The 12,348-nt window shown below is 35.8% G+C and overlaps 1 protein-coding gene across 1 annotated transcript; it reads left to right on the top strand.

The window, feature by feature from the left end:
• The first annotated feature begins 1,912 nt into the window (after positions 1–1,912).
• Positions 1,913–11,587, top strand: LOC145605466 (NADH kinase-like). The gene is made up of 5 exons (XM_081661522.1): positions 1,913–2,196; positions 3,238–3,483; positions 3,625–3,705; positions 10,695–10,846; positions 10,918–11,587. The coding sequence occupies exons 1-5, from the start codon at positions 2,008–2,010 to the stop codon at positions 11,309–11,311; spliced, it is 1,062 nt and encodes a 353-aa protein (XP_081517648.1). The 5' UTR covers positions 1,913–2,007; the 3' UTR covers positions 11,312–11,587.
• Positions 11,588–12,348: the final 761 nt, after the last annotated feature.

Genomic DNA, 12,348 nt, shown 5'->3' on the forward strand with positions numbered 1-12,348 from the left:
TTCCAGAGCTTTGTAGTAGGTGTGAGAGGTGTGAAGAATCTACTTATAATGCGGTGAGAGGATGTGTTTGTGCTACTGCTGTATGGAGGTTTTCAGGTTTGACGGAAGTCGATGAAAGTGCCCCCTTTGTATCTGCTACAGACTGGTTTGAATGGGTTTTGAGGAGACACTCAAAGCATACATCCGAGGAAGTAATAATGATAGTCTGGTTTATTTGGTTCGAGCGTAATCGGGTTTTACATGGAGAGAGGCTAAACACCCAGCTGAAATTGTGGCTGAAGCACAATCTTACCTCCAGGCTTACAGGGTGGCAAGGGAGATGAGAATACAAAAGAAGACCCCTGTTGTAAAGTGGGCGGAGCGTGCTGCTGCTAGTTGGCAACCACCACCTGTAGGCAGCCTGAAAATCAATGTTGACGCAACAACTTTTAGGGAGCTAGGATCGGGGCTGGGCGTGGTTATTCGTGACCATGAAGTTAGCGTGTGTAGAGCTGCTTGTTTGCAGACAAAAAGTAAATGGAATGCTGAAATTGCAGAGGCTAAGGCAATTATTTTGGGACTACAAATTGCTATCCAATGCAATGTTGAGAATGTTATCATTGAGAGCGATTGTCTTCATGTAATTAACAGGGTGAAGTCAAGAGAAGTGGATGGCTCATACTTGGGTGTGATTCTTCGTGAGATTTAATTCTTTTCTAGTGATTTTAGTTCTATTACTTTTACTCATGTGTTTAGAGAAGTTAATGAGGCTGCTCATGTAATGTCACATCTTAGCCCTCTTGAGTACTCTACTTGAGTTTGGGTGGGGGAGTGTCCTTTAGTTATTTCTGATATTGTAGCAACAGACTACATTTCCTTCTTTAATAATAATTAATTGCCTTGTGGCTCTTATCAAAAAAATATGAATAGTAAAGGTGATTATGTTAAAATTAGGGTCATAATGCCGTACTTCAAGTTCACAATAATATTAAACATTATGCTAGTTTTAATAAAGGTTACTATGTTAAAAATAAAGTTACAAGGTCAAAAATAAGGGTCACTATGTTCGTATAATGTCAGTTGCATGTTTATAAACCTCGTGTCCAAAATAATTTTATTGTGGACCAGGTCCATGCAAGTCTTTATGTCATTTTATACCTATCATATCTTTTGTAATCCTTTATTTTGATCAAAATCAATAACTATAAAACATAAAACTTGTCAAAATTTGGTTAAATAATTTTCCGCCAATTCAATTTTTGTATTTACTTTTTTGCCAAAATTATCGAGCGAATTCCATGAATAATGTGAGAAAAGAACAAAATTCCACAAATATGCTACATTTTAATAAAATTCCCGGCATACTGTCCTCGTCAGCAAGTGTACTTATTAAATTTATTTTTTGCCAAATTTAAAACAAAACCGCTAATTGTTGTTTGGCATCACTGTGATTTTCTGTTTTTTAGGGTTCGTTTGGCATCACTGTGGTTTTCTGTTTTTTGGTTTTTTGTTTTTTAAAAGTATATTATATATGTCACATAATGAATGAAAAATTATTTTGACTGATTAAAATTATGATAATTTTGAAAACTGACAATAGAAAAGTGAAAACACCTTTTTCTTGTTTCCTGTTTTTGGTTTTTAGTTTTCAAAAAAACAGAAAACTGAAAACCAAAAATGATGTCAAACAAGCCCTTAGTTTTTTGTTTTTCAAAATTATATGATATATGTCATATAATGAATTAAAAAATAGTTAAACTTATTAAAATCATGATGAATTTGAAAACTGACAACTAAAAAATAGAAACAACTTTTTCTAAAAAAAACAGAAAACTGAAAACCAAAAACGATGCCAAACAAGCATTACAAGCATCAAATTCAGAAATAGTAAATGAAATCAAATTCTAATTTAATTGCTTCAAAAAAACAAAAATCTAATACAAGCATCACCTCGTTGTCTTAGTTGAAGCACCGGCGGTGAGTTTAGGGACAGAAGTAGCGGCCACCGGCCAGTGATGCGGCGGTGTGATGCGTGTCGCATTAACAGCCTCAGCATTGAGTTGGGCGACATCATTTCAACCCCGTAATCTCCTCACTCGAATGCTTTTTCATGGAGATACAACTATGGCTAGGAGAAAGCTATTGTTGCTCTTGAAACCCTTTGATGTTCACCCTCTTCGCCATTCTGATTCTCTTTCTGAAACTTCCAATTCTAAGGTTTCTTTTTCTTTCATTCTTAATTGTTTTGGTATATGTCATAAATTCATGCATTTTTCAATGTAAATATTTGACACCCACATCTTTTCTTGTATTTCATGAAGTTATTAGATTTTATTACATATGCCCATCAATTGAAACATGATGAATTTATGCGGTTTTGGTGTATTTGTTTAAAATTTATGGCTTTTGTTTGTTCATTTACATATAAAACGTTAAGGGTTATTGGGTATGAACTAGGTAGATGTCTAAATTGAAATTATTTAAGATAAGTGTGTGAGAGATTATCAAAGGTTGCCGGTATTGAATTTGGGTATTATTGATTTGTTTTGGCTTATTGGTACAGGAATATAGGATTGATTTCTATAATTAATAACATCGCGTAAATGTTTGTACGCGGGTTATGAATTCCCAAGACACTTAAGAACCTCTATAATAGTCAGGATTAATTGAACAAGTATTAGGCAAAAGGGGGGACTCTTGTAAAAATCAATTGGTAATGTAGCGTGCTAGGCCATCTAATCTTGTCAATGCAAAAGAAACTTTCCATTCGGTAGTTTAACAGTTGGAGTTGAGGACACTTGATAAGCTATGAAGATTGAGTATGAACTCCAATTTTCAAAATGTTGTTGGTGCTACATCACCCATTAGGGCACATTTGTCCTACTTCAAGTAAGCTTATTAAGATAGAAAGGAATTTGGTAATAAAATTTTGGGTAGTAATGGACTAATCAAGTGTTTATTTAGATTTTAGACTACCTTTACTTTTTTGTTTGTAGTAGATGTGACTATGTGAGTTCAAAATCTTCAAATTGTTCAATCGAGAATTTTGTTAAATTGTTATTTGCCATTGCAAGGTTGAGGATATGCGCTTGTGAATTTTCTGCCTGTATGTGAATCTTTTGCATTAGACTGATCTGTTGTCTGAATCCTTAAAGGTTGTAGCAGATGCAGTAATATGCCCTTTTGTTTGCTACAGTTTCCTGCAAGTGCTGTTGTATTAGTCACCTGAGTCCTAATATATTCTGTACAAAACTGCAGATACTTCGACATTTAAACAATAGAATTCAGGTTCACAAGGATGCAATAAGCTTATGTCAGGAAATTCTGCAGCGAAAGTCGATTGAGTGGGAAACACTATTTCACAATGATGTAACTCGCCCAATCCGAGATGTGGATTTGGTTGTAACTATTGGAGGTGATGGCACTCTTTTGCAAGCTAGTCACTTTATGGATGACAGCATTCCAGTTTTAGGAGTAAATTCGGATCCCACACAGATTGAAGAGGTACAAGTATTTCAAACTTGCATGTCGCTGATTTTTCTCTTTTTCTAAGATTTGGGTCTTGGCTATTCTCTCCACAACAACTGACCCCTCCCCCTCCCTCCAAACCTTGTTGTTTTAGCTAACTTGCTTTCTCTGGTACAGGTTGAACAATTCAAAGATGAGTTTGATGCCACTAGAAGTGCTGGCTACCTTTGTGCAGCTACAGTCAACAACTTCGAACAGGTGAGATTGCAAGCATTGCCTTTTATCATGTTGCAAAACATCAAGGAAAATAGAATAACTGAAACTGAGTTTGCTATTGGTCATCATCTTTATTCCAGAGTCAAGTGCAGTTAACTATTATGCTTGTTTGTTAAGAATGTGTAATGTAATGAGCCACATTCTTGGCCTTTGAGGACTGCGGTTTTGCTTGGGGACTGCTCTTGAGGTTCTACCTTGGAAAATATTTGTTGAAGGCCAGGACTTTATGGATTTTGGAATAAGACTGTCTCTTGTGCAGGATTATATCCGTCTACTGGGTTGTATCCTGATTCCTGACCATTAGAGAAAGTGTTTACTTCATTGATTTTATTATTATTACAATCCAGGAAGAAATTAATGGAATAGCCATTGGAGGATGATTTGAGATGTTAGAGTTCTTGTATCTTGAGAACCAAGTAGTAAAAACTAATAAAAATTGATAAATTGTGGTAGGATAAGCTACTAAAGTGTTAGAAAATTAATCACATCTGCAGTGAACAATGCTCACTTATTTTATAAGGAAGACTAGGGAAAAAGATGTAATACAGCAGAGTTTGTTATGAAAGTGGGGAGGGAAGGATAGTGGTGGTATTTTGCAGTAGGTTTATTAGAGCCTTGAGTATCGTGCAGGGCAGTAAGGTGATGTTTTTTTTTTTAAAAGGACTAGGGAAATTATGCAGATCCATTTAGAGATTGTCTAGTGCTAGAGGAGTTGATCAGTAATCACTTCAAAGTGAATGCTGACCTCTGGAAAGTTGGTTAGGTTGTAATTGGTGATTATATACCCTGATTTCATCAATTCAGTAATATCTTATTTGTATTTTCTTCTCTGCTTAAATTTCTATTTAATCATTTTTCTACATTCAGCGAGTTTAAGTTTTCTACATTCAGTGAGTGTGAAGTTAACTCATAATTAGCTTGATTCTTAGCACAATCAATGTCACTTTGCTGCACTTCATAGATTGCAATTGATCCAGAATGATTATTTTCAAATTTGAACTTACTGAAGCTTATAACATTTATCAAAATCGAGGCTAGAAGCCCAGATGTAATGTCTATTTACCTCAGATGATATATGTCATGTCTTTTAAGACTCTAACTTACTAGAGGCATTAATATTTATCATTGCTAAGATCATATGTAAAAAATATTTTAAAAATTAAAAAATTTAATAAAAAAAAAAAAAAGTTGAAAATCAAACAAAAAAAATGTTAAATAGAAAGCTTGACATGTAATTTGAATCGCAATCAATCAAAGCCTTAATCCCAAAAGTGGGGTAGGCTACATGAACCAAAAGTGACTATTCCGTATATTCATCCACACAAATCTTCCTCCTCCATCCCTTACAATCAAAAACCTTATTCTCATGCAAATCCATATGCTTCATATCCTTCCTAACCCCTTCCTACCACGTCATTTTCGGTCTCCCTCTACCTCGTTTGACCTCTCCATGGTCCTACTCTTCCACTCTTCGTGCCCATGGGGTCTTCGTATTACATGCCGAAACCAACGCATATGATTTTCCCTTAGTTTATGTGCAATGCCTACAACACCTACTTTCTTGCGAATAACTTTATTTTTGATTCTATCTCTTAGAGTGTTCCCGCACATCCATTTTAGCTTGTGCATTTCCGTAATCTCCATCTTTTAAATGTGCTCCTCCTTCGAAGCCCAACATTCGGTACCATAAAGCAACACTAGTCTTATAGAAACCTTATAGAATTTCCCCTTCAACTATAAAGGAACGTCACATATCACTCGTGTCCGCTCTTCATTTAAGCCACCCCAGCCACGTCTTGATCAATGTCACCATTCTTTTGGATGATTGACCTAAGATATTTAAAACACTCACTCATAGTCAAATCCTTTCCGTCCAAACTCACTACAACATCGCTTGTCCCCCTTTGTGTACCATCGTGGCTTACCAAATATTCAGTCTTACTCCGATTTAGCTTAAACCCTCTAGATTCCAACCTTTGTCTCCATTGCTCCAATTTTGCATTAACCCCATTTTTAGTTTCATACACCAAAATGACATCATCCGCAAACATACACCATGGGACCTCATCTTGAATTGGCCTAGTTACTTCATCTAGAACCGTCGCAAAAAGAAAAGGGATTAACGCAGACCCTTGATGCAATCCAATTGTAATAGGAAAATAAGATGATTAGATATCCTTTTCTATTAGTGAAAATGATTGTAAATGCTTATAGTTATTTTGACTATAGGACATAGTATTCTTCAAAGCAATAGGTTTCTCCTTTTTGTTGTATTTCAGAGGGTGACAGCCTCTTAAAATTCTTCATGTTCTTGAAGAAAATGTTTGGTAAATTTTGATCCTAGATATGGCACTTTGACTGGAACCTGTATGAGAAATTTCAAACATTACGGTGCGAGGAAATATAGGAGCTGAATATGCAAGCTGTCACGTTCTTCTGCTTATCAAGGCCTAAGGCAGTATATTTTTACTTACAATAACCTCTGGCTGAGTTGCTGTGAGCAACAAATGTGGTCAGGCCTCAGACATGGTGCACAAAGATTTGTTAAGTATATTAAGGGTGTGTGGGGGCTCCTTACCTTAAGCAGCTCGTTGAATTAATATAATTTGGAACCACTATAAAGCTTTGTTGTTGTTGTTGTTGTTGTTGGAACCATATTGGGGGTAAGTATGCTTTTACATTAAGGGTCAGTAGCAGCTTCGGATTACCGAATCATATTTGAGGGAGGCAAAGGTCTGTCGTGAGGACTGAGGAGTACAGATGAACCCTGGTGGTTTTTTAATATTTTGAAGTGAAAAGGATTTTAAACTTTTTTGCCAGGAACTAAGGGCCTCTAATGGGCTATCTTGGGATTTCATCACAAGAGAATTTTTATTAGGAAGATGTGCAGTTGTAATTTGCTGCAAGATAGAAAGGAAAGGATTATAAATAGTTCAGCAAGACTGTATGCCTGCTATACTCTTTTTAGAAGTATATTTTTTTTAACATAACTAGAAGATATATAGATTAAAAGGCTATAGCCTTAATATTTACAAGGTACATCCCAAAGTATTTACACTGAAAATCAATGCTGTAGCAAAATAAGCCTATGCAATAGGCTATAAATACATCCGAATTAAGACTCCTACATGGAGCATTATGTACAGCAGTAGTAAACCCAAAAGCTTCCTGCATCCACAAAGCAGAGCTAACAACCATTAACATCCATAAAGCCAACCCAAAAGCTATAAACATCCATGACTAAGAGAAGGTGAAGCTCCCAACTGCTGATTAGTTGCTGCTGCAGCAACCCTGTTCTTCTCTGCTTCATATAATTCAGAGACACAATCTGGAACCAAGTAATGAGTTTTGTATCCCACAGCCATCTCCCTTCCAAAAACAGCAAGACGGTGAGCCAATTCATTAGCTTCCCTTGGAATATGAGTAACCACAGCAACCTCAAACTTGGACAGAACAGTAGCAACATCACAGATTGTAGCAGCTAGTTCGTGATGAGGATTAGGACCTGCTGTCATGAGCATATCCCTAAGCACCTTGGCATCCGTTTCCACAATCACCTTCTTCACCCCCAGATCCTCAGCAATAGAAAGACCATCATTCAAGGCATATAACTCAGCAAGAAGGGGAGAAATAGCATCATATTTACACGAGAACCCCACATACCACTAACCATCTGATCTCCTTATTGCACCCCCTCCCAGAAGAATCAGCTGAATTGAGCCAAGCTCCATCAGTATTAATCTTGAAATAGCCGTCTCTAGGTGCTTCCCAAGTTGTAGCAGAAGAACTTGATTCCCCGCTTTTTCTTTTATTATTCACCTGCAACAAAGAAACTGAAATCTTATAATCGAAATAAAACTTAGTAAAAAGGGAAATAGGACCAATTTGTTTATCCTCAAAGATAGAATTATTCCTATGTAACCAAAGGTGCCACAATGCAGTACCAAAAACCAATTTCCACTTTCTATCTAAACCGAGATTATAACTAATCCAAGTCTTCCAAGAAAAATTTTTAAAGATACCAAAATCAAAATTTTTTGGAAGATAAATTTTTGCAAAAATATCATTCCATAAGATAGAAGAAGCAAAGCAATCTCTAAAAATATGTATATGAGACTCTTGAACATATAGGAGAAATAAGAGGCATATAAGTAGCCAAAGTTTCAGCCACTGGCAAAATCGAATGAGCACAATTCCACAAAAACATTCTATATTTAAATGGAATTTGAATTTTCCATAGATTTTTCCAAGAATTTAAATTAGAAGAAACTAAACACTTCCCTTTCAAAAGATAGTGATAAGCTGATCTAATATTAATACCATCCTTGCTCAAATCCCAAGTTATAAAATCCTCTAAATTAGCAAATTTTGACAAGAAAGTGTCCTTGATGATATTGAGAACATGCTGGGGGAGAAGGTGCTCTATATCATTCAAATACCAAGCTTTATCTTTGATTATATTAGAGACCTTCCAATTAATCATGTGTGAGGGAATATCACCAATCATAACATCTTTTAAGGGGAAACAAAATATAATCAAAATACCAAAACATGTGCATATATAATTAGAAACAAAATAGAATAAGGGAGAAAAATATAGCAAAATTTTATTTTGTGTGCATTGTATTCCTTTTCTGTTTGAAATACCAAGCCTTGTGTGGTATTGGTTACTATATGGCACAGTTATGTTCTTTTAATACTTTTCCTGTGTTTTGCCATATTTTGAGAAACATGAGAAAAGTGGTTTCCTTTCCTTGACCAGTAATGATGTACGATGACTTACTCAAATTTAATATGTAGTAGGGGATGGAAGAGAAGGTATAAGGTATCTTTATAAAATCATGTTATATCCTTAAGGAAGCAACAATATATTTAAAAGGAAAATTTGCGAGGAAGGTCCTTTTAAGTGGTCGACCTTGTGAGAAAGGCCCTTTTATAAAAAAAGGTGGCACAAAAGGTCCTTATATCATGTTTGGGTTGTGAGGAGGGTCCTTTGACCATTTTTCGGCGTTGACTTTTTTATTTTCCGACCAAAAAAAGCCACATCTAGGTTCTCTTTTTTCTCCCTCCTCTTTTCCCTTGTTTTCCCTTTTTTTCCCCTATTAAACCCTAATTTTTGAAAATAATTAACACAAAAACTTCAATTGTAATCCCGTAAATTAAAATTGAAGGCTATTCAAAGTAATTCAAGGCTAATCCTCCCCACAATGAGAGAAAATAGAGAAAAAAGGTAACTTAATAAGTCACATGCTTTACACGTGGCTTTTTTTGGCCGGAAAATAGAAAAGTCAACGCCGGAAAATGGTCAAAGGACCCTCCTTACAACCCAAACATGATATAAGGACCTTTTGTGCCACTTTTTTTTATAAAAGGGCCTTTCTCACAAGGTCGACCACCTAAAAGGACCTTCCTCACAAATTTTCCTTTTTATAATCCTGAATATATTCCTATCAACTACCAGACAAGAAATTAAATATTTTATTATGAATCTTCAATTCCCATTCCACTCTCTAACTCATGAACTATCATTCCCATGTTCAAATGCCCCATACTGGTAAAATCATAGGACACAATGATATTTGGTTCCAAGTAGAGGGAGGAGTACTTTTTCCATTCATACCTATGATATAGGGGATTGAAAGAAATTGCAATATATTTTGTTGAACTAAATGAGGTAAATTGGGTCTGATGAAGCTCATAGAGGCTCCTTTATTTTTCATATTCCTGTTTTCTTGATTATAAGTGAACTTCTTTTTTACCCCTGCCTCTCTTAACAGAGTCCTTTGCATGCAATTCTCCATGCCTAGGTAAATGCTGAGAAATATTCTTTCATTGCTCCAGTCCATTTGAGTTATCAAATAAGCAAAGCATAATTTAATTAACAATTTGTTTTTTACGTTATTTGTTCCATTTTTGAGTTTGGAGCTCGAACCATATCTTATTACCAAGAAAAGCCTTAATTGAGATGTCACTTACATTGTCATTAGAGTGATATAACAGTTCAGCTAGTGCCTCATTGAATTTGTGATGAATATAAGTGTGTTGGGACCATTATTTTATAAGACTACAGAGCCGTGATTGGGTCAATTTCAAACATTTTGCTATAATGGGAAGATGGCAACTTAGATGTGCTAGAATTTCACATTACCCTCTTCATTTTTCACTATACCACTGAATAAAAATATAAAAGCAGGATGAATTTCGGATGTTTTAGTCTATCTAGACAATGTAGTGTACAATCAATATTGTTCCAAATGGCTCACACTATCCATTAGTTGGGGAAAATTGTACCATGATTTCCAATCAAATTATTAACATATGTATCACCCATTATTTTGTAGAAATTAGAATTGGACCAAATTCCAAATTTTTGACAGAGTGGCAGTTTGGTAAATGAAGAGGCATTGCTACTAAAACAGGAAAACTAGAGAAAGATGATAAATTTTCGAGCATGCCTCTTACCAATACTGTAATTCTTGGAAGATCTGAATGACTACTTATCCTTGCAAAATCAATTTTGTAGATTATTTCATGTGTTCCACACTTGTTTGTCATATCGTGGAAGGTCTGGTTGCCTTACGCAAAGTTGAATGATCAGATGCTTTCTATGTATATAGTGTTTTGAATTTGAATACAAAGTGGTGATGAGGACTATCATGGATTTGTGGCAAGGCTTCATCTCTCAGTTTAGCATCATGTTTATATACTGAGCTTGAAATGTTAAATAGGGAAGATAAGCTTGCGTACAATATGTATATTATGTATAATTATATGACTTTCATTAGTTGGTGAATAATTCTTAATGCAATAAACAGGAAGTTCCTTTTCATTGTTGAGTGACTTTGTAATATAGTCTGTAGGCACATGGATAATCATCGTACAGTTTTGGTGATTTGTTCTCTTTGGTCTTTGTTTGGTTGTTGTCTTTGCTAATAGGCTTTGAACCTTGTAATTGAATTTCTAATTGGCAGGTGTTGGATGAAATTCTCAATAAAGGTGCTAGGCCTTCTGAATTATCTAGAATATCCATGCGTGTGAATTCACACTCATTGAAGACACACGCTCTAAATGATCTTCTGATTGCACATCCTTGCCCTGCAACATTGTCTTGGTTTTCTTTCAGGTAAAGAGTATATCTTGTTTTTCGCGGCATATATAACTATGTAAGTAATACAATCTTCTTATCGTTGGCAGGCTCAAAAGAAATGGGGAGTCATGTGGCCCGTTAGTAAATTGCCGGTCGAGTGGTTTAAGGGTTTCAACAGCAGCCGGATCAACTGCTGCTATGCGCTCTGCTGGTGGATTTGTGATGCCCATCTTGTCTAAGGATCTCCAGTACATGGTGAGAGAACCCATATTGCCAAGGGGTTCAAACTCTAGCGTGATGCATGGTTGGGTAAAGTCCGATCAGACCATGGAAATTGCTTGGTCCACGGAAGAAGGTTTTGCATACATTGATGGTAGTCATATTGCTCATCCTATCAAGAAAGGGGATATCATTGAATTATCAACAAAGGCCCCTGTTCTGAAGATTTTCCTGCCACCTCACTTGTTATCCTCTTCTCACGAGCAAGCTGCAAAATTGTGAAATTTATTTGCCTTTTTCATGTTTGGAGATTAATGAAACAGAAGGATAAATTTTTTAAATGTCTTTTTTTCTTATTTCATTGTAGTTAGTTTTGGAGGGAATGATTTTAAAAGTCTGTACATAACAAATAGTTCTGTTTTCATAGCAGGAAATTCCACTGACTCGGGTTTGATCCACATTTTTGTTGTCAGGATGAATATTTGAAGCACTTGAGATAATCCTGTATCAGATTAAGAAAGGGTTACATCATATATCAAAAAATAATTTTTCTGCGGACTTGCTTGTTTTTGGGGTAACTGACCAACAGTTAATGTCTTTCGATAAATTAGGGTGAGATGGTGTAACCTAAACGTGTTCATTATGATTTCTGCCCCTGATCTAAATACGGCAATTCTGACTCTGCTGGTGTAAATCATCTGTTGGTTCTCTTTACTTCAGGATTTGTACATGAAAATTACAGGGAACATATTGGTTCAATATGCTAGGTATTTCTCTTCACGGAACAGTCCTAACTAAAGACTATGCTAGTCTAAATGTACTGGTGTAAAGGACAAGCAATTTCTATTTCAGGTGTCCACTATTCAAAGACATTTGAGTCTCGCAAACAGTTGGTTTGACAGAGAAGGATGAGCTGGCTCATCATGACAAGATAAGGGGCAACTGAACTAAGCATCAATTACCTAAATCTGTTGCGTTCAGAAACAAAATTGAACTTTTACACTTCCGAAGGGTATTTGCCTATTTGGGGATGCTAACAAGTATATAAGATAGTTCTGTTCAACTTGAAAGATCCTTGTAATCTCAGTCTGTCAGGCGAAATACCTCCAAAGCATTTGTGTTCAGCAAGTGCAGGAAAGCATAGTTCTAGCTCTTTTAAGGATCGGAGCAATGACAAAAGCAGAAGTACATGCTGAAATGAAATTCTCCGGGTCAGAAGACCTTGAGAAGTTCAGCAAAGAAATCACAGTTACTAGATTTTTAGCTACCCTTGCCCGCAATTTTGGTTGCTGATATGCTATGAATGGAATCACCATACT

Source organism: Chenopodium album, chromosome 22 (genome assembly GCF_948465745.1).
Source record: "Chenopodium album chromosome 22, dcCheAlbu1.1, whole genome shotgun sequence".
In the NCBI taxonomy this organism is placed as follows: domain Eukaryota; kingdom Viridiplantae; phylum Streptophyta; class Magnoliopsida; order Caryophyllales; family Amaranthaceae; genus Chenopodium; species Chenopodium album.